Raw genomic sequence first — 26,497 nt, forward strand, 5'->3', positions numbered from 1 at the left:
TTTGTGACACCAGCTATAAAAGGAACCTTTGCTTCCTCCCTTCTTCCCAACTAATTATAAAGCATTACACCCCTGTGCATAGCTGCCATCCAGCTTCTCTGCTGCCTTAGGTTGCTTCCCTGTGGGGTTGGAAAGAAGCAGCAGCGAGCAAAATATCTGCTGCAGGGAGGAGATGATCCTTCCATATGGAATGTAGAGTGTGGGGTGAGCATCACAACCCCCAGGACAGGAGCATTGCTCCAAAGGGCAGGAGGAGCTCTGCTGCTGGGAGGTGACACGTTGCTGTCATAGGAACATGTGTTCTGCAGTTTGTGGATGGTGCCAGCAGGACTCAGAGGGTCTTCAGACCTTCCCGTTGCCACCAGAGGGAGAAGGGCTCAGCAGCACAGGGATAATGGGAAAGGAGGATTCTGTAATTCATTCTGGACGGGGATAACCAGGCGGGTGTCCCCGTGAGCTGGAAAATGTGAGCTCTGTTTTGTCTTGCTGCTGTAGCAGCCGATGCTGATGACAACACAAAATTGTTCTCATTAAAATATTCTAGGGGCAAGCTTCAACTTTTCATCAGTCAGCAAGTCATGCACAAGTGTCAGGCTGTGGGGTAAGAAACAAGGAAAGGGGGTCCAGAAAGATCCTCCCATCACCTGAGACCCGCCCTTTTGGAATCACCTGGTTGAAAACCAACTGCTTTGAGGAAGGAAAGAGTTTGCCAATGTCTTTGTCTTCCCCCACTCCCAAAGACCAGCTCTCCTGCCGAAATTACTACTGGTGATGGATGTGCCCTTCCTGGGAGGAAAAATGCCCCTGGAAGAGGAGAGGTTGCACACCACCTTTGAGCTCCTCTTCACTGACAGCCTTCCCCCAGTATCTCCCTCCCCCGTGGAGTGCAGACCCTGCCAGGTGAGCTGCAGCTCTCCACGCTTGTCTGTCTCCAGGTCTGAGACCCCTCAGATGTCCATCAGCTCCTGGGAGCTGACTGACCATGGGTTGAGACCTTCTGCTCTAGTGGAAGATGAACTGAACTTGCCACAGTTCAGGCAGGAAATAAGTGACATATTTCCAGCAGTCAACAGTGATGAGTCACTGGAGGAATCTGCCCTGGGATCTGTAAGTTCATCACTTCCAAGGGTCTCTTGACTCAGGGCTGAATGCTTTCCAAAGGGACGCTCTGCACTGGCCACGTGCTGAGGACATGAGGATGCTGCTTGGGTGATATTCCATATGCACGAGGTTGGACAATTGGCCTTAAGGATCTACAAGCCACTTACTGAATGAATAAATAAGTGGCTACAAAGCAGCAGCAGAGCAGTTTGGCAGGGATGGTCAGGCGTGTGGGACCATGGTGGGCCTGGGGTGATGTCCAATATGGGGACTTGCTCCTGCTGGGTGCTGCAGCGATGAGCCTTGTTCCCCTCTAGGGAAAGCTGGAATGCATTGTTTAGGGGTCCTTCCTTCTCCAGCCTTGGATCCACGTGTCCCAACAGCCACTGGTGATGGGAGGGACAAAGGTTGCTGCTGGGAGGGAGCTGCTCCTGTGGCTCTCATGGAGCTGAGCCTCTCTGGGTGCATGGGAGAGCGTTGTGGACCCCCTGGCTGTGTGGGGGGATTGAGGATGGCCTGGGGAGGAGGAGGAGGAGGTGACAGAGACATGATCTAAGGGACACCATGTGAGCTGGCCTGACAGGAGGCTGCTGCAATTCAGCAGGTGAAGGCAAGTAAAAGAAACAAGGGAAACCCAGGTGTCCCTTCTCCTCCCAGGTGTCCCTTCTCCTTCTCCTCTCCTGGAAGTCGGTAAGGCAGCAGTTGAATCCCTGCCATGTTGCACCAACACACACCCACCCACCATTAACTTTCCTCTTTGAATGCACTGTGGCGCTGATCTCCACAGTATCTTGGGGCAATGGATTTCAGGTTTTATTTGTGCAGTGAGGACACTTTCTGCCTTGCTCTCTGATCCTTTCCTAGCAATTCCTGCCACTTGACTCGCTGCCTTTCAGTCTGAGCATGTTCTGGGCAGAGTTTCCCCTGGGCACATCTTTGCACTTTTGCACATTGCATTAAATCTGCTGCTTGATAGCTCAGCACTGTGAGCTTCTGGAGCCCTGTTTAACTTTGGCTGCCTCAACTATTTGGTATTGCCTTTGCCTGACCACTGATTCCTCTTGTTTTGGGTGCTCGGTGCCTGCTCTGCACCTGTGGGCCTTTGCTCCCTGGAAAGTGCTCTACAATCTGATTGTTTATTTCTACCCTTTGGTTTCTTTCAGCTCAATTTCTGTGCAGAATCTGACCCTCCTTGCTGCCTCTTAATTCAATTTCTGCCCAGGCTGCTTGTCCAGGGCAGGTGGGGAAACCACAGTGGCTGGTGATGGAAGACTCAGGTCCCTATCACATGCACTGACACGCCTCTACTCAGTAAAATATTTATTCCTCCATTATTTCACAAGAGTTGTTTTTACAAAAACCTTACAAAATTTTCCAAAACACAGACATGCAGAAGAAAAATAAAAAACAAATCCACCATGGATCTCGTTACAAGTAATTGAAATGTACAAATAGAAAGGGCTAGAGAGAGCTTAGATTACAATAATCCCTCAGTCCTGCCACCCCTCCATGGGTGCAATTTGTATCTCTTCTTGGTGAGTTCAGCATTGACTGACAAGCTGTGATAAGCTGCCAAAAGCACAGCAAAGGAGGGGCCCTAAGATTAGGAGCAAATGTTTTCAAATATATATATACATATAGATATTTAGTGAAGAAATATTTATTCCCTGCTTTTTTTAGGTTTACAGAAACAGCATCTGCAAACTATTAAATGGGTTTATTTTCATTAATGTTCTCAAAGAGGCAGCGACATTTATATCCCTGTGGTTTCATCTTGTATAACTGTAAAAAGAGCCCTGTTCTTTCCATGGGAATAGGACCCCCCTGGCCCCCTCCTCCTGCTCCAAGTGGTGTTTCTCAGGCTGGATGACTTGATCCACAGTGGATCCCTCTTCCCCTTGGATTGGCAGGTCTCTGTGCAGTGTGGGGAGCTGGCATGAAAAATGGGAGGGATAGCAGCCCTGGAAATATGGATGGGGACAGAGGGTGGGTATTTAGGGTGACACTGCTCCCTGGAGGAGGTGGACAGGGTCAGTCAGGTTGTGCCCTCTCCCTGCCTGCCAAGCTTGAGGAGGAGAACGTAGCTGTTCCCAACTGGGGGCTGCACTGTAGAGCAGAGAAGGCAGGGGCTGGAGGCAGGATGGAGGGGCTGGTTCACCCCCAGGCAGAGGAGATGGTTCTCCCATCAGGTCTCCAGCTCTGGGTGCTGGGTGAGTCCCCCCATGCTGGCATTGGCTGATGGCCCCGGTGTCACAGCCACTGGGTCCCACATGCAGCTGCAGTGAGAGCCCCAGTGGGAATGGGAGACAGTGCTCCTGGGAGCTGTGGGGACTCAGGTGGGCACTTTGTAGCTGTGGCACTTTCAGCCTTGGTGTCACCACCAGAGGCTGTTTACCTGGAGGAGGCACCTCAGCAATTGCTCTATTTGTCCTCAGACCTGTTGCTACAGCCCCCAAAACAACCCCTTCTAGGGAAGTAGGGCTGTGTCTCCTCTGTCCAGGCCACCCCTCTGAGTTGGTGGTGTCCCCATGCTTGGCTGGTGGCTCTTTCCAGTGGGTGAGGAAAGGGTGATCTGGTTTCCAGTGGGCTTTGTCCACAGGGACACCACACCTTCAGGACTCTGGCTGTGGAACTGGCAGGGGAATGTGGAAGCTGCATCTCTCCCCAGCTCAGTCCCATGGATGAGGGCCAGGTTGCCCACCCCGTGTCCATCCCCTTCACGTCCCACCTTGGAACCTCATTAGGCTGCACAGCAGGGTGGGATGAGGGGGAAACCATTTCCTTTCTGCAAAACCAAAAAAGCCTCCCCCCATGGAGTTGCCGGCCCCAGACCCCCGAGCACATCTGCGGAGCTGCCGACGGGGAGGCTGTGCCTCCGGAAGGCGAGGCCTTCGTTGGCACGAAGCGCTGGGAGCCGCCTACTCAGCTGAAACCCAACAGCTTTTTCCAATTTTCTCATTCCCTGGGACTGTTCAATGACCTGGGGCTCTGCAGAATCGCTGGCAAATCCACCGAGGCAGGGCAGCGGTGCCTGCTTGGGGATTGGCAATGCATCCCCAGCTCATGGGAGAGCTCACAGGCTCCCGGAGGGTCTGTTGAGGTGCTGCAGCTCTGCTTGCCCCTCTGGGAAGGGACAAAGCCTGATGCCATCAGCATAGGCAGCTCCTAAATGCAGGAAGCACAGTGCAGAGAGCTGGCCGAGACTGGCCATGGCATGGGTGAGCCATCAGCTTCCTAAAGTCCCAAACTTTGGGATGTCCCAAACCCCCACTGTGGCTAGGGTTGCACAAAGAAAGGAACACATAGATCAGCTTTGGCACACACAGTTGAGCGCCGCAAGTCACAGCCTGGTGGAAAGGGGGGCTCGTGATCCTCCCACACTGTCCCTGCGGGAGGAGAAGACCCAATAACTCTTTGGCTCTCTGGGCAAGATACCCAAATTGGTCAAATCCAATAGTCCAAGATCCTTCCATGTTTGGAAGCAAATTCTTGTTCCCTTGGCAAGTCTGTTTGTCCTCAAAGAGCGTGTGGGGGGTATGTGTGTATATATAGCCGTTATTATAAGGGTGTGCGGAAAAGCAAGTTTCTAACCAAGTTCGCTCCATATGTGGCTATAATTATGTGCCACTTCGGCCTGGGACTGACTCTACCTTCAGAAGGGAAGGGAAGAGGAGAGAAGATGCTGAGACATTGGATGAGTGGCACGTGTGTTGGGCAGGCGGCGGATTTGTCCTGGACCGGCACAGGAGCTCCACGCTGTATCCTGGAGGAGGCCATGGGATGGGGTTTGCCCTGCTCAGTTCACGGTCGGCACCTGGTTCTGATGGAGGCTGAACTCTTTGGCTTTGAGGCGCAGGCTGGCAATGCTGTTGGCCATGTTCACCCCTTGGGTGGGCGTTGCGGTCCCGCTGGAGCTGTAGGAAGGCACAGTGCTGCAGGGAGGGAGCAGGGAGGAATGAGGCAATGGCCCATGGAGAAGACCCCATGCCCTTTGTGGTCCTGCTGGCTTCCCAGGCCAGGCTGGCTGTTCCCTGTTGGAGATCTCTCACAAGAACAGCCAAGGCTTCAGCATTTTTATGGGCTTGAATGGATGTGGGAACCCCCTCAAACTATGCACCAGGAGGCCCTGCTTTGTGCTTTTGGATGTGATGGCTGAACATGAACAGCTGGGAAACAGAAGGGACCCATGCCACCTCCTGTGCCGAGATGTGGGAAGGGTCAGCACGAGGCCAAGCAAATCCCTTGCGAGGACCAGGGTGCCTGCTCCGGCCCCGAAATGCAAGGAGGCAGGGAAGCCTGCTCAGCGTTGGGCAGCGGATGCTCAGGCAGAGTTGAAATGGTTCCCAAAGCCAAGTCAGACGAGCTCCTTTCGGCCTCATAAAACTCCCCAAATCCCCAGCAGTGGCACAGAGCTGCATTCCTGTGGCAGTGGAGCGGTCTCTAGGCAGCCCTGCCCCGTGGCCACCTCCTCCCCAGCTCCTCCAGAGCTTCCACCTACCTGTACGGGGAGGTGCTGGTCCAAGAGAGATACTCAGGGGTCAGTGCAGTGGGTCGTGGTGCCATGGGCTGCTCAATGGCTGCTTCTTGGCTGTAGGATTTGAGCAGCGATGCCGATCTGTTGGCCAGCATCGCCCTCTCGTTACGGCGGAACTTGGCCCTCCTGTTCTGAAACCACACCTGTGACAGGGGGAAAGGTGGTCAGTGGGGACCCAGTGCACGCAGGGATGTCCCAAGCATCTGTCCTACGGGTCATGGTGATGTGCAGGATGAAAGAAGGGAGGGGACAGTCCCTGCTCCTGCCTGGGGGCGAGGCAGAGGGTGTTGTTTTCTCCCACACAAACCTGTGCTCACCTGGACTCTGGCCTCGCTGAGGTTGACCCTTCTCGCCAGCTCCTCCCGCACAAAGGCGTCGGGGTAGTGCGTCCTCTCAAAGACCCTCTCCAGAGCCTGCAGCTGGCTGCTGTTGAAGGTGGTGCGGTTCCTCCTCTGCTTCTTCTTCCTCTTGGCTGCCCCGCAGCTGGGGCTCAGGCTCTCGCCTGTGGGGAAGGAACAGAAGCCACATGAGAGCCAGACCCGTGTGAGACCCCGTGGCCCAGCCAAGCTCAGGCCCTCCTGGGGGTCTGCAGTGTCCTGCTCTGTGCCAGCCATGCTCGATCCAGACACCTGGGACTCTGTGGGGAGCTGCATATGTGCCACCCTGTGATGTCCATGAGAATCAAAACCCATTTTGGGACCTGCTGGAGCTTAGGGTTAACCCCAAAATTTACCAAGGCCTGTGGTGGTTTCACATCTGGATAAAACCATGCTGACCTGATTTTGAATCCCAGTCTCGGTGTATTCTGGGGCTGCACTTGATCCAAACTGGAGCTCAGCTTTTACTAAGACTTTAAGTCAAGCTTTCATGAATCGTGATGAAAATTCAGCACCAAAACACCCCCAAAATGTGGGTCTCAGCTCCCACCTCCAGCACCACCCAAGGCCCCAGCTGTGGTATGTCCCCAAGGTGACACAGGACTGCAGCCAAGCATCTGCTCTTCCAACCCTGGTCTTCAGAGCTCAGAACAAGCAGCACCGCATCTCGCAGGGCTCAGCCTCCGCAGTGTTTATTTCTGGCTTTGCTGGCTCATGGAAACATGAAGCTGAGGGTGTAGTCTGGTTTCTCAGTATTGATCTTGGGCTGTCAGCCAGGCTGAGATTAATCTCCTCTTTGTCACTAATATCATAAGGTTTGGGTAATTTTATGAAGCCTCTTTCCGAGACACCCAGCAAAGGCTTTGTGGGGAGCACGACTTGCTGTCGTTCTCCCTTGTGGAGGTACTGGTTAATGATTCTTTCTGTTAATAAAGCATCTGGATCCAATCTGTACCTACTGGTGGGAAAGCATTCTGGAATTATTTGAAATGTTAATAATTTTATGACATTCTGATTCATGGCAGGGGTATGTTGGGGCTTTCTGCTCTATATCACTGCAGAGGCCAGGGTGGCAGAACTCACCAGTCCCTGAGTATGCTCACAAATTAAATACTTGCTAATAATATTAATCGTGATACTTATTTAGTAAGTCCAGCATTTTCAGATAATGCTTGAGCAACAAACAAAATCTACTGGAAAGGATATTAACTCTGCTGTTTCAAGACACCATCAAGCTTTGTTGAGCAGGAGAAAACTTCCAAGATCTTTAAGGCCAGAAAAACCTTGCACCTTAAGTCTGAATAATTCAAGCCATGAAACGCCCAACAGTAAGTTTTTCATCAAGTCCCTAGGACTCCTACGTGCCCAACTACACCATTCTCCCAAGGCCTCTCTGCAGCCACTGGCATTTCTCTGGGTCTTTTAATTGTGCTGTAGGTGCAACTTGGCCTTGGTTGACCATCAACAATCTTTGATCTTCTATTTTGGACACGGCCTTCTTGGTTGGGTGAAGACACGATGGACAGTGCCTGAAGTATGTGTGGGTTTGAGACCCTTTCCCCAGCCAGGAAACCATGGGCTGCCCCTCGCCACCAGTCGTGTCTAAAGGCTCGCAAATAAAATTCTCAGAATTCCCTCCAGCACTTCCTCCTGCAGCTTCAAATGTTCTGCCAGTCTTCTGCTTTCCAGTTGCCCCTTTTAGTTAAACTCCTTTTTTGGTCCTGTTTTCCTTCAGCGAGCTAACGAGCCACTGGATTAAAATACATGAAGTCCAGCCATGGTTGTCCCTGAGTTTTCTGGGAGCTTGGGAATGAAATGGGAACCATCAGGCTGGGAAAGAGCTACAGGATGTAACAGGGTGAGAGGTTTCCTTGTGGGTTTATGACCATGCCACAGGGCTTCTGGGGAAATGGTAGATCAGGGTTTGGTTCAAAAGGTCTAGTCACAAGGGCACCCACTGCCCCTCACCAAACTGGCAATGATTTCAACAGAACCCTGGGAAGTGTATAAATAACATTTATAAACCCCCTTTGGCTTCGTCCTCAATTTAAACCTGGCTATAGGACTTTTCCATAGTGATTATTTCCCTTGCCCACTCTAATTTGGCTGAAAGAAAGGAGGAGGAGGAGGAGGAAAGTTTTTTAAAATTAACTCTCAATCCAGTTCTGTAGGATCTGGCCACATTTCTGATTGGTCTTTATCTCCTCGAACCCACAGAAGGAAGTGCTAAACAGCCACAGGAGACAAGTGGTGCTGAGTGCTTCCCATGTGGGGCTGGCAGTGATGCTGGGATCGAGGTTTAAGGCTGGAGTTGGATCGGGATGTGTCCGAGCACCAGTGGTTCCTGGGGTTTTGGAGACCTTCAAACCCTGGGCCATGCCGGCTCTGGGGCATTTTGTTCAGCCCCTATTGCTGCTTTTACTGGAGGGACCTTCCACACCTTTTCCAGGGCATCTCTCTATGGCAGGGAGGCAGCTCCACACATGGAGTGCCTGCCTGGATCCTCTGCTCTGCCGAGGGATGAGCCCTGGTAATGCATCAACATCTTTTCCTCATTAGCTCAGGCACTGCAGGCTTGTGGGACCAGACAGATGCCACCCTAATTGCTGGTGGCGAGTGTCTGACAGGTTTACAATGTACAGTCAGGCTGGATCTTCTCTATCACAGATGCTTTAATAACCCCAAATCAGCTTCCCAAAAATGAGCATGGCTAAATTCTCTGTGGCACCAGAAGAGGAATGGGAAGGGGGATGAGTTGGGTCCCCTGAAGACACCCTGTCCTCTCAATGCCATCAGCGGGACTTGGATGTAGCCAGACCTGCTGACACCTTGATGGAGGAATTGGAAATCAGTTCCCCAGCCCGATGGGCTTCCAGGAATAAGAGTTTGTAATTGCACAAAGTTAAATCAGCTTCCCACCATCATTGTTCTGTCCCACAGCAGTGCTTGGGGAGGTTATGGAGAAAACCAAACCCTTGCCTTTGTCAGGCATAATTTGGGGGTTCATTTGGGCTGAAGGGACCAGTTTGGTTGGCCAACCCTGAGGTCAGAGGGACTCCTGAGCCTTCCCCCCAGCCACCTTCCCTGTATTTATCTTCCACTGATTACAATTTCCGCTGAAAGGAAAAGAAATGCAAGGAAAGGGGGAAAACAGGGGGGATAACATTACTGAATAACGAAAGATGACATGCGGGGGAGGATGGGGAGAGGGAGGCACAGGGGCTTTGAACAGAGCAGGATCGGCCCAATGTGCATCACAAAAAAGCCTTAAATTTCCCTAGACTGTTAGGAAAGGCAGGAGACTTTTCACCTGTGGTGTGGATGACTTTTGAGGTGCTGGATGTGGCCTGGGTAACCTGCAGCCTCCTCTCTGGGCTGTCCTGCCTCAGGCAGTGCTGCCTGAGAGCTGCAGACAGCCTGGGAACAGCACTGCAGATGCCATGGGGTGCTGGGAGTCACCCCAAAACCTTTCTCCCTGTGGGAGCACCAATGCTGGCAAGCCTGAACTGTGCCACACAGAGAACTTGGGAGCAATGGGTCCTGCCCCATTTGCAAAGGCAACACCACCCCCAGGTCAGAGCTGTGCTGGTTCAGCTGGGCACCAACCAAGTCCCCTTCTCCCACTCTTGCCTTTTCCCTCTGTGCTTCCATTAGTCTTCCACAGGCAGGACTCAGCGGGTCTCAGCCTTGGTGCTGTGCTTGCCAAGGTGGGCCCTTACACGGGCAGGGCCCCCAGCCTCCCACAGCTGCTGATGAGCACTGTAAAGAGGTAATTTTCACTTGATTCCCACCAAGGCTTTGGGGTTTGACTTAGCAGCTCCATTAGTGCACAGTAAATGGCCTCAGAGCAGCTGGGATCCAGATCAACCAGCACCGACAATCCCAGCAGCTCGCTCGCCTGACCCCGGAAACACAGGCAGGGATCCTCCCTTGGCTTCTCTTTCAGGGATGGGCTTTATTGCCAGCCATGCTCAAGTCTTCCCCTCTGGACACCCACTTTGGGGGGTTTATTTGCAAAACACTGATCCAGAGCGTGGTGTTTGCCCAGCACCACCCCTGCCACCCGAGATGGTGACTTCAGCCAGCTGCCAGCCTGTCTTTTCCCCAGGTGATGCTGCAAACCCCTCTTCCTATCAGTACCAACACATCCTGGAACAAGTTTTCCTGAGTCCAACTCTACCACTTGGCTTTGGGGTGTAAATATCCCCGTTTTTCAGGTCAGAAGGCAGCAAGTTCAGCCCTCTCACGCAAAAAACTCAGGCTACATCTCCTCCAACGTGTTTCATTTTCCATTGCACCGCAGCCCCCATGGCCCTGAAACGTTTTCTGTCATTAAATTATTTCACACGTTCCATTTATTTGCGAGCAGTTTGCCAAAGACCCTTTAAGCTTTAAATTTTTCACACCCCCCCAGCCAAAATGATCAAATCTGCTGTACCATTTACTTCCCTGCTACGCCTGGAATGGCATTTTTTTTCCTCCTTTTTGCTTCTAGGGTATAATTTAAGGGTTGAAATAGCCTGGAGGGAATTAGCTGTAAATTCTTCCTAAGACAAATAAATTCAGCCCTCTAAGTTTCTACGTTTTTCAAACTGTTGAGAGACATTTTGGGTTTGTTTTACTTGAAATAATGATCGTGGCATATCTGACCCTCAGGCTGCAGCCAGCTCTAGCCAAATAAATAGCTTTTATTAATTAAGGTTTATCCTTAACAAATAAAACCCCAATTTGATCTCGTCCGGCTGAATTAGCAAAAATAAACAACGGGTTCTCTGGGCACTTGATGTGGATTTAACAAATTAACGCTGGGCCTTCATCAGGGAAGCCGCAGGGTGGTGGAGGCCTTTTACAGCCAAGAAATCCTTTGGAAAAACAATGTCTTTCGTTTCTCCCATGGTCTCTCTCGGTAAACATGTGCACTCCCTTCATCCCTTTATACACTCGGGGGAGGCGAGGAGAGCTCCGGCGGTGACGTCTGCCAAAGCTTCATGTGCAATTGTTTAATTTGTTCCTCTAAATCATGCCGTGGGGAGGAAGCGTTTCCCCTCGGACTGTGGCGAGCTGGAGCAAAGCTCTGGGGTTTGGGAATTGCCCCTCCATGGTGTGTGCCCACTCCAGCTCCGTTTTGTTCCACAACCTTCAGCTGAGACACCCGAAGCCAAGGTGTGACTTGGGGGTGCATGGGCTGCCAAGTGCAGGGGACCCCTCTTTCCAGCAGCCACTTCCAACACTTGGCCCTGCCTTGGGGTGCAGTTGGGAACAGCCTGGAAGCCCAGGGGGGTTTTACCAGGGCTTTGCAGGGAGGAGGGACAGCAGGAGGGATGCAAAGTCAAAGGGAAGCTGGGCACTTGTCCCTGCTCGTGGGCACAGGAAGGACAGGGTTTGTTGCAGTAGGGATGGTGGGAGATGCGGACACCACAACAGGTCTTTAATCTCCCAAATCACCTTGGAAAGCCTGGGGGGGCTGAGAAGCAGCCAGGAACCTGCCCCTCCACATGTGCTGGGTCACCCAGGTAGGGTGCCTTTCCTGCACCCACCCACGAGCCCAGCCTGGGCGCACAGGACCAACGCAGCACCAGCCTGGGGCCAAAACCACATCGGTGAAACTCCCATTTTCTGCACAGCTTCACCCCAGTACCCAGGGGAGAAGCTTTTGGGGCCACCAAGCCCTGCCCTCCGGATGCCAGCCCCAGCTTTACTTGGCATGATGCTGTGAGGTCCAAACCCATCCTGGGAACAGCCATGGAGGTGGGGGACAGGGTATTCCTGGGGAACAAGGGCTGCCAGCCCCTCCCCAGGCTCCCACTGCTGGGAGAAGGCTCCCACCTCCTCATCCTGACCCACTGCCCCTCCCTGTCCCCTCTCCAGCCCAGCCCCACTCTCACAAAGACCCCGGGAATGCTGAAGGCTCCGGGGGGAGGCTGAAGCTGGGGGGGTCCAAATGTGCTGAGTCCGAAGGAAACTTTCTCGGCTCAAGTGGCGTACATGAAAAATTTAAGAGAGGGGCAAGTCCCAGCTACTGGAGAAACATTACAGCGAAATGTTTCCGAGGATGTTTCACCTCATTAATTGTGAAAAAACTGAAACGCTGACACGTTTTTACAGGCTGCCAGTTTTGCTGGGGGAAAAGTGTCTCTGTTAAAAAGGAGCAGCAAAAGCCTGGACCAAGAAAGAGGCCAAGGCTGTCCCGGGGGGGCCTTAGCCTGTGCTCACTGACAGGCAGCAGCAGCTTGTTTTATGGTTATAGAGCTGCCTCTGCACCAGCCAGAAACCACCCAGCACCACAGTTTGCTACCCCCAGCCACACAACTTTTGGGAAGATCCTGCTCAGCAGTGCTGCAGCCCCAGGGATGCTCCATGCACAGCCTGCACTCCCAGAGCCCAGGAGGTTTTCCCCTTGCACCCCTGAATGGTGTGTGGTGTCTGAGCACCCATCACAGCAAGTCCAGCTAAAAGCCAGAACAAACCAGGAATGTCCTGGCTGAGCCAGCAGCATCCCTGCATCCCAGTGGGGGTGTGTCCAGCCTGTGCTGGTAACCCAGTGGTGGCACTAAAGCCTTTTTTTAGCTCATTATTAGTGCAGCAAATGCATTGAGAACGTGATGCTTAGATGAGTACTGGGAAAAGAAATAATGTGAAAAGGAAGATCCCCATGTCATAAGACACTGCTTCCCTTAGGGATGGTTCCAGCCCAGAATGAGCCACCAAATTCACTGCTGAGAGCTGTGAGTGGATTCAGAGCTGGCTCTCCAGTTGGCTCTGGAGCAAGAGCAGCCATGCTGCAAAACCCAGGTGCACAAGAGGGAGAAGATCAGGAAGTCACAGTGAGGAAGGAGGATGATAAGAAAAAGAAAGAAGAAGGGAAGCATATGCTGGAAACACCAGGTGAAGAACCAGCCAGCCAAGTCTTGTGCTGTGATTTAGAGAGGACTACCTACAAGTCAAAAGCTGCTGAAATCCACAGGGCTGCAGGCAAAGCCCTGAGGCTCTGAGTGCTCAGGAGTCCCTGACCATTCCCAGCACTTCCCACCATGCCAGAGGCTACAGCCCCAGCCAAAGGCTCCTGCACAGCTCAGCACAGCGCTCACCCAGCTGAGGCCAGGCCCCAGGAATGGTGTTTTGGCACAGCCAGCTCCTGCGTCAGCGGAAGCATTTAATGAATTAATTGCAGCCACATTCCCTGAAGGAGGAGGCAGGGTTGGTGGGATGCTGTCAAGCCTCAGGAAGGGGATAGGGAACATCTTTGGCCACAAAGCTCTGGTGGGAGTAAGGGGAGTAGGCTGAGCAGCACAAGAAATTCCTGTCCATTCTCCCAGGGATCTGGGAGAGACGGTGCCATCATCCACCTTTTACCTGGGGTGGGAACTGCCTGTGGCAAACCTTTGGAGAAGGTGACAGGGACACATCCTGCTGCCCGCCTCACTGGCTCGGGAGGCACCCCAGCCTCATGGCCCCAGCCCCAACCCTGCGTGAGGATCCAGACCGCAGAGCCTGGCCCCACCAGCACCCCCTGACTGCTCCAGAAACTCTGGAGTCAGCACCCCCTGACTGCTCCAGAAACTCTGGAGTCAGCACCCCCAGCCTCGAGAGCCGCGGCAGCGCCGGCGCCCAGCGCGGGCCTGGCCGAGGCCTCTGGCTGCGCTTTCCCACCCGCTCGGCTCCTGCACCCCGGGAGCCATTGTGGGGCCATTGTGGGGCCATTGTGGGGCCATTGTGGGGCTCAGACTGCCTGGCTGTGCCCCGATGGTGGCACCGGCCCAGGGCAGCCAGCCCGGACCTGGAGCGCCGAGCGCATCCCTTGGGCTTGGTGCTCTGCATGAGAAATGTTCCCTCCCAGGGCCGTGCCAGTGTGGGGTGACCCCAGCCTGGCTCAGGGCTTTTGGGAGCTGCCAGGAGCATCCCGTGTGTTCACAGGAGCCCGACACAATGGGCTGTCCCGGCTCCAGAGCCACCACTGCCTTCATTGTATCAGCGCTCCAAGGGGACAGAGCTGCGGAGGAGCTGGGCTGGGCCAAAGCTGGGGTGCTGCTCCACAATGAGTACCCAAATTGCCCCTCAAGGAACGGCACGGTGAGGAGGAAAGGCTCCTGGAAAGTCTACTGTCTGCATGGATTTGATGGGTACAGTGGCTGAGAGGTCAGGATCTGGCAGGGTCTGGCATCTTCCCTGCTCAGGGCAGGGGAACGTGCAACTCAAAGGGGTTTGCACCCCTCTGGGGTCCCTCTTTTCTTAATTGGGGCTGGGGTCACACAGAGCCTCCAAAAGCTCATCCACAGTCGTACCAGTCTGGATGTCCCCTGCAAATGCCAGAGAAGGAGAGGGGGAGACAGGACAGATGTCGGGATGGGTGCTCCTGGCTTCATGCAGGGATGCTCCAAGAGGCTGTGCCAGACCAAAGGGCTCCTCAGACGGATGTTTGTGGCTGCAGGGCTGGGGGTGGCAGGAGCCAAAGCCCTCCCAGCACAGCCAAGTGCCTCAGGAAAAGACAGCGTGGTGGGTTTGACTGATCCAAGCCAAGTTCCGAGCAGCACCGACCAACGGGGGAGCAGGAATTTTCATTTTGTTCTCCTGTGAATTTGCCAACCCCCCCGGTGGAGGCCCAGGGACCAACAAAAGGCGCTGGCTCTCCCCCAGCCAGCACCAGCCAGGAGCCTTCCCGGCAAGGACACATTCACTGCAGAGCTTGCTTTCATCTCCCAGCCAGGACCTTCTTGGGCTGGGATGAGAGCAGTGCCTGGGCTCTCCCGCACCTCACACCCCTGCAGCACCCTGCGATGCTCCTGGGGACGCTGCCCCTTGGGGATGCAGCCTCCCCGCTTTGCCAGCTCGCTAACACAGCCCAGCGTGGCGAGTGGCAGCACGGTGGTGGCTCACACGTGTGTGAATCTGTGGCTCAGGGATAAACAGCCAGCCCAGAGCCTGTGGCCAACATGCTGGGATTTGGGTCAGCCCCAGGCACCACAGTGAGGGGTCTGGGCAGAGGGAGCAGCCACGGTGGCTCCCCACAGCCGCTGGAGAGTGGGATGGTGGGACAGATGACGGACCCTGCTGCCCTACATCAGAGCTGAGCATGGCAGATGCTGCTTCCCCTCCCATCCCGCACACCTTTCAGGCACCATTTGGTGCATCCATGATGCAGCCACAGAGGTGCCAACATCGCTCACATGTGACATAACAGGTTACCTGGTTTCCCAGCAGGGCACAGATGTGTAATTAATTAACACTAATGAGACTTGTGCAAGCACTGGCCCAGGAGCAGCACTCACATTGCAAAGCACCACCAAAATCCTGGATTTAACTGCAAAGTGAGTTTTCCTGGGGGCTGGGAAGGGGATGGGGGGTGCCTCAGGCCATCACGGTGTTGAGAGCTCACTGGGACTTTTGCTCAGTGTTTGAAAAATAAAACTAAATCAGCCGGGGCTGCACAGCAGGAACGTTGTGTGGAGGGCTGGCTCCCAGCCAGGGACCCCTGGCATGGCGATCCCAGCCTTCCTCTCCTCCCCAGCCCCCCCCAAAAGGTGGTTTTTTGAAATTTAATAGGCAAAAGCCCAAGCAAGCCAGCCCCAGTGGCATCTGGCACTGAAACCCAACACCAGCCCCACGAGGTTAAAGCAGAGACCCCATTGCATCAGGGTCATTGCCAAGGGGGGGAAGGAGGAAGGCAGGGATGAGGGGGAATGATGAGAATTCCCATGATGTCTCCTCCTGCTGCCCACTGCCACTGCCCACTGCCCCAAGTCCCTTTTCTGTTTTGAGGCCAAAAGGGTGTTTTTCACACCCAGGCCAGCAAATCACTGAGCACCCATTTGATCAGTGAGCACCAGCACCTGCTGAGAGCCCTTTCCACGGCCACCAACCGGTGGTGTGGACACCAGCATGTCTGGCCAGGGTGTGGGATGGGTGTGGGCCCCACTGGGAGCCCATCCCAGCCCTGCTCCAAGGAGGACCCTCGTGGGCGCCTGCACGCACAGACGTCCCGGAAGCCCCTGCCAGCAAGCAGCATCGCTGTCCTCCAGTCTGGTTTTCATTTGAGGTCGGTGGCCTCTCGCCAAATTTATTGTAAAACATTCATTTTAATAAGTGGCTCGTATCTTTTTTGGTTTTGTTTTGTTTTTTTTTTTAAACCAGCCTGGTTAACTGTTTCCAGGTTACAGCAGAACCTTGCACGGCGGGGATGACGGGGATGGCGGGGACGGTGGGGACAGTGGGGACAGGATCACAGGTAGCTGGGGACAGGTGCCAACCATGGGGAGGACACCAGAGGATGACAGGATGGCGACAGGAGCATCAGGGTTCTGCTCCTAAGAAGATCAGCAGAGCTGAGACCTCACCCTCATCCCTCCAAGCCTTCATCCCCTCCAGGTGCCCAGGGAGACCAAGCACCTCCTGCCACTCTGGGCACCGTGACACTCTCATACAGAATTAAAACCTACTGCCCCAAGGGGTAACTGGGTCATGTCAAACATGCAGAGGGCTTCCAGAAGTGGACATTGCCTGGTAGTTTAGTTTCAACATTTGTTTTAAGTTTTATAAACCTCTAATACTAATAGAAATACTTGAGTGTCTTTTAATTTAAACGAAAACAGTTTTTTTTAAATTTAAAAATTCCCCTGAGGTATTTACAACCCCTAAATTACAGCCATGTGGCCAGCCCAGATGAGAAAGTGAAAATGGTGAGGAAGGAGCGTGGCAGCTGCCCCAGCCCAGCCCTGCAGTGGCTGTCCCCATGTCGCCTGTGTCCCCTGCACAGACTCTGCTTCACACCTTTGCTGGGGACATGGGATCCGTGGGTTCACCTGCCCCATGAGCTGCCAGCCTTCCTTCCGTCCTTCCATTTTTGACTTCTCTCTGGAGCACAGTGGGTCAGGGGACAGGAGTTGCCCACAACCCATCCTGTGCCCTCCTGAGTGGTGCTGCTGCAGGACCAGGCTCTTTGCACCCCAGTGCTGTGCCTGGGGTTCCCTAAGCACTCCCCTGCACCACCACTGCTACTGCCACCCCCAAGTCACCCCGACAGCCCTGGCAGTGTCCTGTGCATCCTGGGGTGCAACACAACCCCCCACTTGGCAACGCCCTGCAGGACCTGGGGTACAGCGGGGTTCCCCTGAAAGGCTCAGTGCCACATGCTTCCCCTGCAACGGCCTGAACAGCTTGGGGTGCCGTGGAACCCCAGCACACACACTTTGGGGTGCCGTGGAACCCCAGCACACACACCTGGCATTGCCCTGCACACCTTGGGGTGCTATGGAACCCCAGCACACACACATAGCCCTGCACACCTTGGGGTGCCGTGGAACCCCAGCACACACACCTGGCATTGCCCTGCACACCTTGGGGTGCTGTGGAACCCCAGCACACACACCTGGCATTGCCCTGCACACCTTGGGGTGCCGTGGAACCCCAGCACACACACCTGGCATTGCCCTGCACACCTTGGGGTGCTGTGGAACCCCAGCACACACACCTGGCATTGCCCTGCACACCTTGGGGTGCTGTGGAACCCCAGCACACACACCTGGCATTGCCCTGCACACCTTGGGGTGCTGTGGAACCCCAGCACACACACATAGCCCTGCACACCTTGGGGTGCTCTGGAACCCCAGCACACACACATAGCCCTGCACACCTTGGGGTGCTCTGGAACCCCAGCACACACACCTGGCATTGCCCTGCACACCTTGGGGTGCAGCACAATCCTCACCCCACCCCAGCAGTACCCTGCATGACCTGGTACAATGCCGACCCCCTGCACACCTTGGGGTGCAAAGCAGCCCCTCCAAACACATGCTGCAGTGCCCCGAACAGCTCAAGGCTGCGCACAGCTCCCCCGTGGATGCCCTGCACGACTCGGGGTGCAGTGCCCAGCCTGGGGTGCCTCAGGCAGCCGAACTCCGCGGTCCCAGCGCTGCCCCGGCTCTGCCTGCAGGGAGCTCCGGGCTGTGCCCCCTCCCCATTGCCCCGCTGCCATGTGCTCCCCGCCGCTCCCCCGGCTCTCCTGCCATGTGCACTCCAGTTTCCTTGCGTGTGAAGCCTGCAGCCTCTCGGATTCAGTGGCTGGAAAGGATGGCGCCTCTCCACATCTGGTTCAATGCGCGAGCCTGGCGCCTGGCTTAGCCACAGTCTCCATTCAGAGACACACAGACTTTAATAGACTCATACAATTCTTCCTGATCTATCACTGCAGCCGCAGCTGAAAAGCTGCTTTATTATATGCACTCAAAGGGGGATGAGGAGGGAAGGGGAGGGGGCCGGCGGCTGGCGCTGCCGCTCTCTGAAGGCTCCCAGCCCGCCCGGCATCCCCCGGGACCTGAACTGTCCCCCCAGCCCTGCCCAGCCTCTCAGGGGCTGTATCCCCCCCAAACCCGCAGGAAAGAGCGGCACCGCAGCCTCATTATCTCTCCTGCTCAATTAACACCCTCCAAGCTCCAAGCTGCCGTTTGCACCCGCACCGCGCACGGCTGGGGCTACAGGGGTGGCAAAGGGGATCCCGAATGACCCCCTAATGTCCCCAGGATGGTTTCACTCCCCCACAAGCTGGAGCAATTCCCCCCAATTCCTGCAACATCAGCATCCCATTTAGCCCGCAGTTGCCGGAGCGAGGAGCCGCGGCTGTCGGCGGGGGCTGCCCGGGGGTGAGGAGCCGCCCCCCGAGCCAGCGATGCCCCGGCAGGTCCCGGTGCCGGCGCTGGCTCTCCCGGGGCAGCGCAGGGCAGGGCAGGACCTGCTGAGGGATGCTGAGCACGGACAGGGCGTTTCGTCACGCCCTGGGAAGGCTGGAGAACATCGCCCGCGGTCATGTGTCCCTCGGGCAAAGGCAAACATCGGGAATGCCTCGAGGGCGAGGGGAGGAATTTTTGTGTTGATTCTCGGAAATGTAGGGTTGTCCAGTGAAAAACAAGTCGTTTGGCAGTTTTGGGGCAGTCCGGGTTAATAGGCATCAGAAAACCGCCACGAAACCTCAAATCAGGCCTTTCTCCCCAAAACTTTGCTGTTCCCATCCTCCCTGACCCTTCTGGGCATCATCAAGACCAGGCAGGGGGTGGCTGCCTCCGCCTACCACACTTCCACTCTGTTCCCAGCTGCTTTTTCCAGCCAGGAAAAACCTGATCTGCATTAACCCTGGTCTAAATCCTTGCTCAGCCCAGCCATAACCCACTGCTCCAGCATTTTAAAGGATGCTCTGACCCAGTTCTCTGGCTCAGGGATTCCATCCTGGAATGATAACTCCTTCCAGCTTCTGCTCATGCTGCAGGGAGGGAATGAGATGCCAGTGTGGGGACCAAGCCTCTGCCAATCCCAAAGCACTCGGGTCCCATCCTGCTTCAAACCTCATCCCTTCAGCTCCATGATTTTACAGCTCTGGGGAGATAATTCCCCCTGGCTGGAGGAAATCAGCCTTGGGTGAAGGGGTGATCAGCCCCACTCCCCGGGAGAGAGGAGGGTTTCTAACACACAGCCTCAAAGCCCCAAATCATTTCATCAGCCTCCCAGCTACAGACACACGCCCAGGCTCTCTTAAAATGCTGATTCGTTGAAATTCACCCATCTTGGCTGCACAGAGTCGAAATTTCATATTTTTCCTGTGAATCAGCCCCATTCCCTGAAATAACAGCCCAAAAGAGAGGGGAAATAGTCTTGCACTGAGCTGTTCCTGGTCGAGTGAGACATAACAGTCCAGAGGGGGACAGGCAAGGTGTCCCTGCACCCCAGCACCCTCCTGGGCTGGGCATGGCTGGGTCAGGGGGTGTCTGAGCTGCTGCTGGGGACTAAAGCACATCAGTGGGTGCTGCCAGGGCTCCCAGGGAAGTGGGGCAAAGCCTTGTGTCCCCACAACATGCAGGACCCCTCCAGTGTCCCCTCTGGACACTGTCACGCTGCGATTCTCCCTGCTGGAAAGTGGTTTCAGAAGGAGCATCCCCCACAGCAATGCCTGCCAAAACCTGGGGGTGCTGAGCGGAGAAAAATCCCAGCGATGAGAAGTCGGGGAGAAAAGTGATTTTCCTGCCCTCCTGGCCCAGCCAAGCTCTTGGGGCAGCTCTTGGGCTCCCCCAGCCAGAGGGTTCCCATCTCCCCAGGTCCTGAGTTTGGGTTTTTTTCCCTTTACCCTCTGGCAGCAGCTCTCCCAGCACAGAAGTGAGCACGTGTGGGGACCCCGCAGAGCCCTGCAAGCGCTGCAGGAATGTGCTGGTATGTGTTTCCCTGTGCCCTGGGGAGGGCTCAGCGTGGGCAGAGCAACTTCCTGGGGCCCCTCTCCAGCCCAGAGCCCCCCGAGCTGGGGCGGGGGGAGCCTGGAGCCCAGGTGGGGGTGTTCAGCTCATGTGGGGGCAAATTTTCCCCAAATCAGAGCCCTGGTGTCACCAGTCAGTAAGAACCTGACAGCAGGCACAGGGAAGAGCAGGATGGTGACCCAGTGTCACCACGGGAGGAGCAGGAGGCTGAGTGGATGTCACTGGGGGAGGAGTGGGATGCTGAGTGTGTGTCACCCTTCAGGGCTGGGGGCACAGGGAAGCACAGAGGGGTGGTACCAGTGTGAACCCCATGCCAGAAGCTCTACGAGACCTGGGGTCACTTCCAGCTGTGACCCCACCCCTGCCTGTGCCTGGCAGTGATTTGTGCTGCCCAGGCTGGTTCTGCAGGGTGCTGCTGACCCCATTCAGCCCTTTATGCTGCTTGTGCCATGGGAAAGCAGCACTCCCACCCCACAGCAGTTTTTGGGTAGATGAGACGTGAGGAATAAGTTTCCTCTTGTCCAGGGCAGGGGACCATGGGCAGGACAGCGGTCCTGTGGCAGAAACACAGGACAAGAACCACAGTGAGGGTGTCCCCAGTTAGGGAGGGGGAAGCCTGGCTGCAGAACACTGCAGGCTGGGGCTGTCCCCTGTCCCTGCATCAGCCTGGGGTGTACAGCATGGGTCCTTCCCCACAGCCCCTTTTTTTCCTGACTCGGATATGCTGGGCTCCCTGTGAGTAGCTGGAAACCTCTGGATGAGCTGGGACCTGTCGGGCTCCCAATCCATCCATCCATCCATCCATCCATCCATCCATCCATCCATCCATCCATCCATCCTTGCAGTAAGCAAAAACAAATGTGGAGGGCTGGGAGATGGCCAGGGTGGGGAGCTCCCACACGAATTAATTGGTGCTTACTGACTAATTGCTGCTGGATGCTGCCCTGGGGACCTGCCAGCATCACACCCTGGACAAGCACTGTCCCCTCCCCTGGGACCATCCTGCTTCAGCAACCCCAAGGGTACAGGGGGAAAACCCCCTGTCCTGAGGTCTGCAGCCCTCAGAGCCCTCCAGGCAGGAGGTGTCCCCAGGCTGGGGACAGGGCCATGTCTGGTCACTGAGGGCAAGGATGGCTCCTGTCCCGGTGCCACCCACCCGGCTGGGCTGGCCTTACAAGGACAGAGAGGATTCACCTCCCCCTCTGCTTCAGATGCCACCATTCACAGCTCTGCCAACAGGGACTGTCCCCAGCGAGGGCCCTGCAGGAGACCTGCCAGTCTGGGAGGGCAGCCAGGCACCCTCAGCTGGGGCTGTTCTGGGGAGCAGCGAGGGATGATGGGTGCTGTAAACGCTGCACCCCAGCCCTGCTGCCCCCCTCCAGAGTATCCCAACCTCACCCCACGTGCCATGGCAAGCACGGTGGTGCCACCCTGAGCAGCAGGGACCTCTCCTTGGAGAGCTGAGCCACATCCATCAGACAATTCTCAAAGCCTCCTCCCCTCCACAGGGGCTGTGTCGAGGTCCCTACACCACTGCCTGCCCCTGGTCAGGCACCCAGAAACCAGGGAAAGCCTCCCAGCACTGCAGCCTGGAGGGTGCCCAGCAGTTTTGGGGCTGTGGAAAGCAGATGGACTCTGGAGACAGGTCTGATGGATCTGGGGTTACAGGGCAGGGGGGCCTCAGCTGTGTCCCTGTGCCCATGGCCCAGTCTCACTGAGGCTCAGGGGATCAGCCAGGAGTTAATGACACTGGGTTTAACTGGGGCCAAGCCACCTCTGTGCACAGATGTCCCCAAAGGCACATCCCCAAAGGCACATCCCACCCGTGGTGTTACAGAGCTGCCTCCTGCCAGCTCAGCCACAGAGGCCAAGGTGTCCCCGAGCTGTGCCCATGGCTGATGGGGACAAGTGGATATTTGGGAAGGCAGAGCAGACCCAAGCCCTGGGAGGAGTTTGGGGCTACCTGAGGCAATCAGCTACCACTTTAACTCCAGGACCAAGTCCCCTTTCCCCTCTGATACCAGGTCCCTGTCCCTCCCTGCTGCTCCTCTCCCTTTTCAGCTGCTCTGGTTTACATAATTAAAGCCAATTTGTTGTAACAATATCTTAATGCCCTCTGCCCCTTTGGGTGCTGCTTCTCTCCTCTCCTGCATCACTGCTCTGCTCAGCATCCTCACAGCCCCAGAAAAGGTCAGAGGATCCCAGGGGATGAGGAAGGGGCTCCAGGCAGTGTTTTGAAAATGGGATGTCCAGGGGCCACCACACCTCCCCATCCCACTGTCAGGTCCCAGTGGCTGTAGCCAAATAAACGGTCAATGCATGCCTGCCCCATGCCAAAAAATCCCCTTGGAGGGGCCACAGCTCAGCTGTGACAAGAGTGACTCTTTCTGAGTTTTCAGCCCCAAAGCGGTGCCGGAGCCAGTGCACGACTCCCTCTCCCATCCCCAGGCGGCACCAAAAGTAAGTTCATTGTTTGAAAAGCCATCAGTCAAGGCTTGCTGGCTAAAATTACCCTCCTGCTTTATCATCTTGAGAACATTAAGGGCTGTTGTTAACAGATGTTTCGCGTTACACATTATTTGTTAGTCTAATGAAAGGAGGTGAACAAGCTTTCAAGACCTCAGAAGTTGTGCCGAAGGTTTTCCATGGGAGGCTGTTGCACCACTCCAGGGGAGAATGAAGATGAAGATGAGGGTGTGAATGAGCTCTCACCACCCTGTTGACTTTTCCTTGCTCTTGCCTGGCTTGTGGGATTTCTGATTTTTGGGTGTCATGAGAGCAATGTGTTACACAGATTTGTAGTCATCGTCCCAGGAGGAAGTGCTGGGCACACTCAGGGCCAGTTTGGGGCTGTGGCCAAGGCAGGGGCTGAGCAGCCCCTTGGCTGGAGAGGGAGTCGGGCATGGCTTTGGTCCTCAAAAGCCTCCAAAGTGCCAGTGGGAAGGGATGTGCCAGCCCTGCAAGGGACTCCTGGAGAAGAGGCCAGGGGCCCCGGACACGGGGCTGCCTCCAGCCACCCTCCCCAGCAGGCAGGGCTGTGGGGTGGGGGTGGGTGAGGTCAGAAGGGGTTGAATCCCCTTCTGCAGACAATAACCTCCTGTCCTGAGCTTCTCTGGCTGTGCCAGCCTCGGGAATGGCAACCTCTCACTGCAGCTTCCCTGGGGAAGGGGAAGGGTTTTTGTCGGGGTGGCAGCCTGCTGGGCACAGCCCGGGGCTGCCTAAAGCATCCCTGTGCCAGCTCTGCCAACGCAGCCCCCGGTGAGCCCTGCCTGGTGCAGGGGTCCCAGCAGCTTCACAGCACGTTCTGGGCTGCTCTTCCTCCAACCCAGCAGCACAATGACCCCGAGGGCTCCTGGCTGGAGCTCAGAGCCACATCCTGCAGAGAGATGCAGGGGCACCGTGGCCCTGCATCCCACTGCCACCAACTGCAGGGCTCCAAAGCTGCATCTGGCAGAAAAACCCCACGGTGGTGGAGAGGAAGATGAGAGCAAACGCCGAGAGGCTGTTTTATTTCAGGATGCCAATAAAAGATAAGGTTACCAGTAAAAGTTCCTTTGCTGTCATCACAGATCTGGAGCAAAAGGCCGATGCTCACAAAGGCAGGATATTTGTCTGGTATTTCCAGTCTCCCCATCTCAATTTAGGAAATTGCATCCCAGTTAAGGCAGTGGCAGCAGGTAAGGGTCTCAGAGGTCCAGCTTTGCGTGCACACAGGTTCTTGTCTCTGTTTCCTTGCTCTCTTCTTGCCCACTGCTCTCAGCTCCCGGGTATTTTTCAACATCAGAAATGCTTCAACTGCTGGTCAGTCTGACAGAGCATTCCAGATGCTGATGGTGTCTCCATCCATGCAAGCTTGCCAGAACAGGTGCTAATGGGAAATATCTCACATGGGCCAGCACTGCTGGGATCTGCAGACCAAACCCCAGGGCCCCTGCCAGGGAGGAACGGGCTTTTAGGGTGAAGAACAGGCTTGTGGTGATCGTGCAGCCTCGCTCTGTTTTTTGCATCACGCTGGGTCCACGCTGAGTTCTCTGGGTGCATCAGGAGCCCAGCAGGGTGGTTGTTTCTCTGCTGTTTTGCAAACAGCCCTGTAAGACTGCTGCGGGCTGCGTTTCCCAAAGCTGTGCTGATCCCACATGGAATACTGTCCCCCTACAGAGCCACAGGCAGAGAAACCCTCCCCACAGCCCCAGAGCCACTGCTGAAAGTACAAACAAAACCCAAGGGAAAGGGAGGAAGACTGGAAAATAACACTGAAAATACCAGATAGCATCCCAAAAAGCAGTGCCCAGCCCTCAGCAGAGCGAGCAGAGGCAGGAGAAAGATGCTTCAGACCTGCACCCAGTGTAGGAGCCAAGGGAGGGGACAGATAGAGTACCCGGAGGGGATTGAAGGGACTGAGCCCCCTTCAGCAGCACAGATTCCCGGGTGAGCTGTGCACCCTGGTCAGGCACGGGTCAGACCCTCGGCAGGGCTGTCAGCATCCCAGGGCTGTAGAAAACAAGCCTGGGTTGGCACAGCCCAGCTGGGAGACAGTTTTGGGGAATGCCACCCCTCGGGGAGGGCACCTGGCCCGGGCTCTGGGCATGGCGGGGCTGCACCCCCACCCCACGCTCTGCCTCTCCTCTGCCACCTCCGTGTCCCGAGGGGACACCCGGCTCCGGGGGGCTCCGGGGGCCGTCGGCTGCCCCGGCACTGTGGCTTTGCTCCAAGAATGGGGCGAATCCTCCTCACCCCCGCCCCAGGACCGGAGCGGGGATGCGCGGGACCGGCGGAGCGGCGCGGAGGGAGAGATGCGAGCGGGATTGTCCCGTTAAAAACGCGCCTGCGGCCAGGACCGAGCGCCATGAAGCCGCGTCCCGGGTCGGTCCCGCTCTCCTCTCCCAGCCCCGGTTCTGTCCCCGCTGATGCCGGAGACGGGACCCGCTGTGTCCCGGTCCCCGCGGCCCCGCTCCCCGCGCCCGGAAACCGAGACCGGGAGCCCCGGGGGACGTGGGGACCCCGCAGGCCTCGCAGCCCCGGCAGGGACCGACTTCCCGGGAGCGTCCCGGACCCGACACCTCCGGTGCCGGCGAGGAGGCGGCCGGTGCGGGGTCCCTGTGCCCCCTGCCCCGCTGCGGGGTCCCTGTGCCCCCTGCTCCGCTGCGGGGTCCCTGTGCTCTCTGTCCCGGGTGCGGGGTCCCTTCCTCACGGTGCGGGGTCCCTGTGCCCCCTGCCCCGCTGCGGGGTCCCTGTGCCCCCTGCTCCGCTGCGGGGTCCCTGTGCTCTCTGTCCCGGGTGCGGGGTCCCTTCCTCACGGTGCGGGGTCCCTCCGCCCCAGCCGTCGGGGGCTCGGCACCTCGCAGCTCGCCTCCACCCGCTCCCCCAGTTCTCCCCACCCCGCCGCGGGGGGACACCGACCCCTTTGTCCGGGGTGCCCCGGTGCGGCAGGAGGGACACGGCGTGGACACCCCATCCCCAAAGCTGCCCCATCCCCGGGGAGCCCATCCCGGGCCGGCGGGACTCACCGTCCTGGGGCGCTGCCTCGCTGCCGCTGCTGCCTCCCGACGGCTCCGGGATGGCCTTGCCGCCACCGGCGGGCGGGGGACCGGCCGCGGGGGTCCCGTTCATACCGGCCGCCACCTCCTCCAGGTCGAGGAGGTGGCTCACGCTGAAGTTTTTCCGGCTTTGAGCGTTTTCGGGCGGTTCCGGACCGCGCACGCCGCCGGGGGCGAACGGCTTGTCCATGGCAAAGGCTGGCGCCGAGTCCATGGCTCCCACCCCCAGCCCGCAGCCCAGCCCGAGGTGCCGGGCCGCTCCCCGGCCCCCTTTCCCTTTCCCTTTCCCTTCCCCACCCACCCCCGCCAAAAAAAAGGAGAAAAAATTAAAATAATTATAATTTTTTTTTAAATAAGGGGGGGAAAAAAAATCACGGCTGCCCTGAGTCCGGCTCCCTCCCCAGCCCCTGTTCCGCCTTGTGCTGACGTCTGGGGAAAAAACCACGCTCCCAGCCCAAACTTTCTTCCCCTGCTCTTTGCTCTGGAGCTGTTCAAACAAACGCCCCTGCTCTGAGCCGAGCGGGGCGGCCCCTCGCCCCCCCCGGCCCTGCGACCTGCCCCCCTGCCAGGGACCGAGCCCCGCCGGCAGCCAAGCCGCGGAACGGGGGGGCAGAGAGGGGGGCAGAGCCGCTTCCCCCCCCTCCTTCTCTCCTCCCCTTATCCCATCCGCATCACACCCCCCAGCCCCGTTTTAAGTGCTTCTATCAACAAGTGTAAGTG

The 26,497-nt window shown here is 56.5% G+C and overlaps 1 protein-coding gene across 1 annotated transcript; it reads right to left on the reverse strand.

The window, feature by feature from the left end:
* Nucleotides 1-2,406: 2,406 nt before the first annotated feature.
* Nucleotides 2,407-26,054, reverse strand: PRRX2 (paired related homeobox 2). The gene is made up of 4 exons (XM_068211331.1): nucleotides 25,748-26,054; nucleotides 5,953-6,137; nucleotides 5,600-5,778; nucleotides 2,407-5,033 (listed from the first exon to the last, which is right to left on the reverse strand). Exons 1-4 carry the CDS (start codon nucleotides 25,989-25,991, stop codon nucleotides 4,898-4,900), a joined length of 744 nt encoding a protein of 247 aa, XP_068067432.1. The 5' UTR covers nucleotides 25,992-26,054; the 3' UTR covers nucleotides 2,407-4,897.
* Between the last annotated feature and the right edge of the window lie 443 nt (nucleotides 26,055-26,497).

Source organism: Anomalospiza imberbis, chromosome 21, assembly GCF_031753505.1.
Source record: "Anomalospiza imberbis isolate Cuckoo-Finch-1a 21T00152 chromosome 21, ASM3175350v1, whole genome shotgun sequence".
NCBI classification, from domain to species: domain Eukaryota; kingdom Metazoa; phylum Chordata; class Aves; order Passeriformes; family Viduidae; genus Anomalospiza; species Anomalospiza imberbis.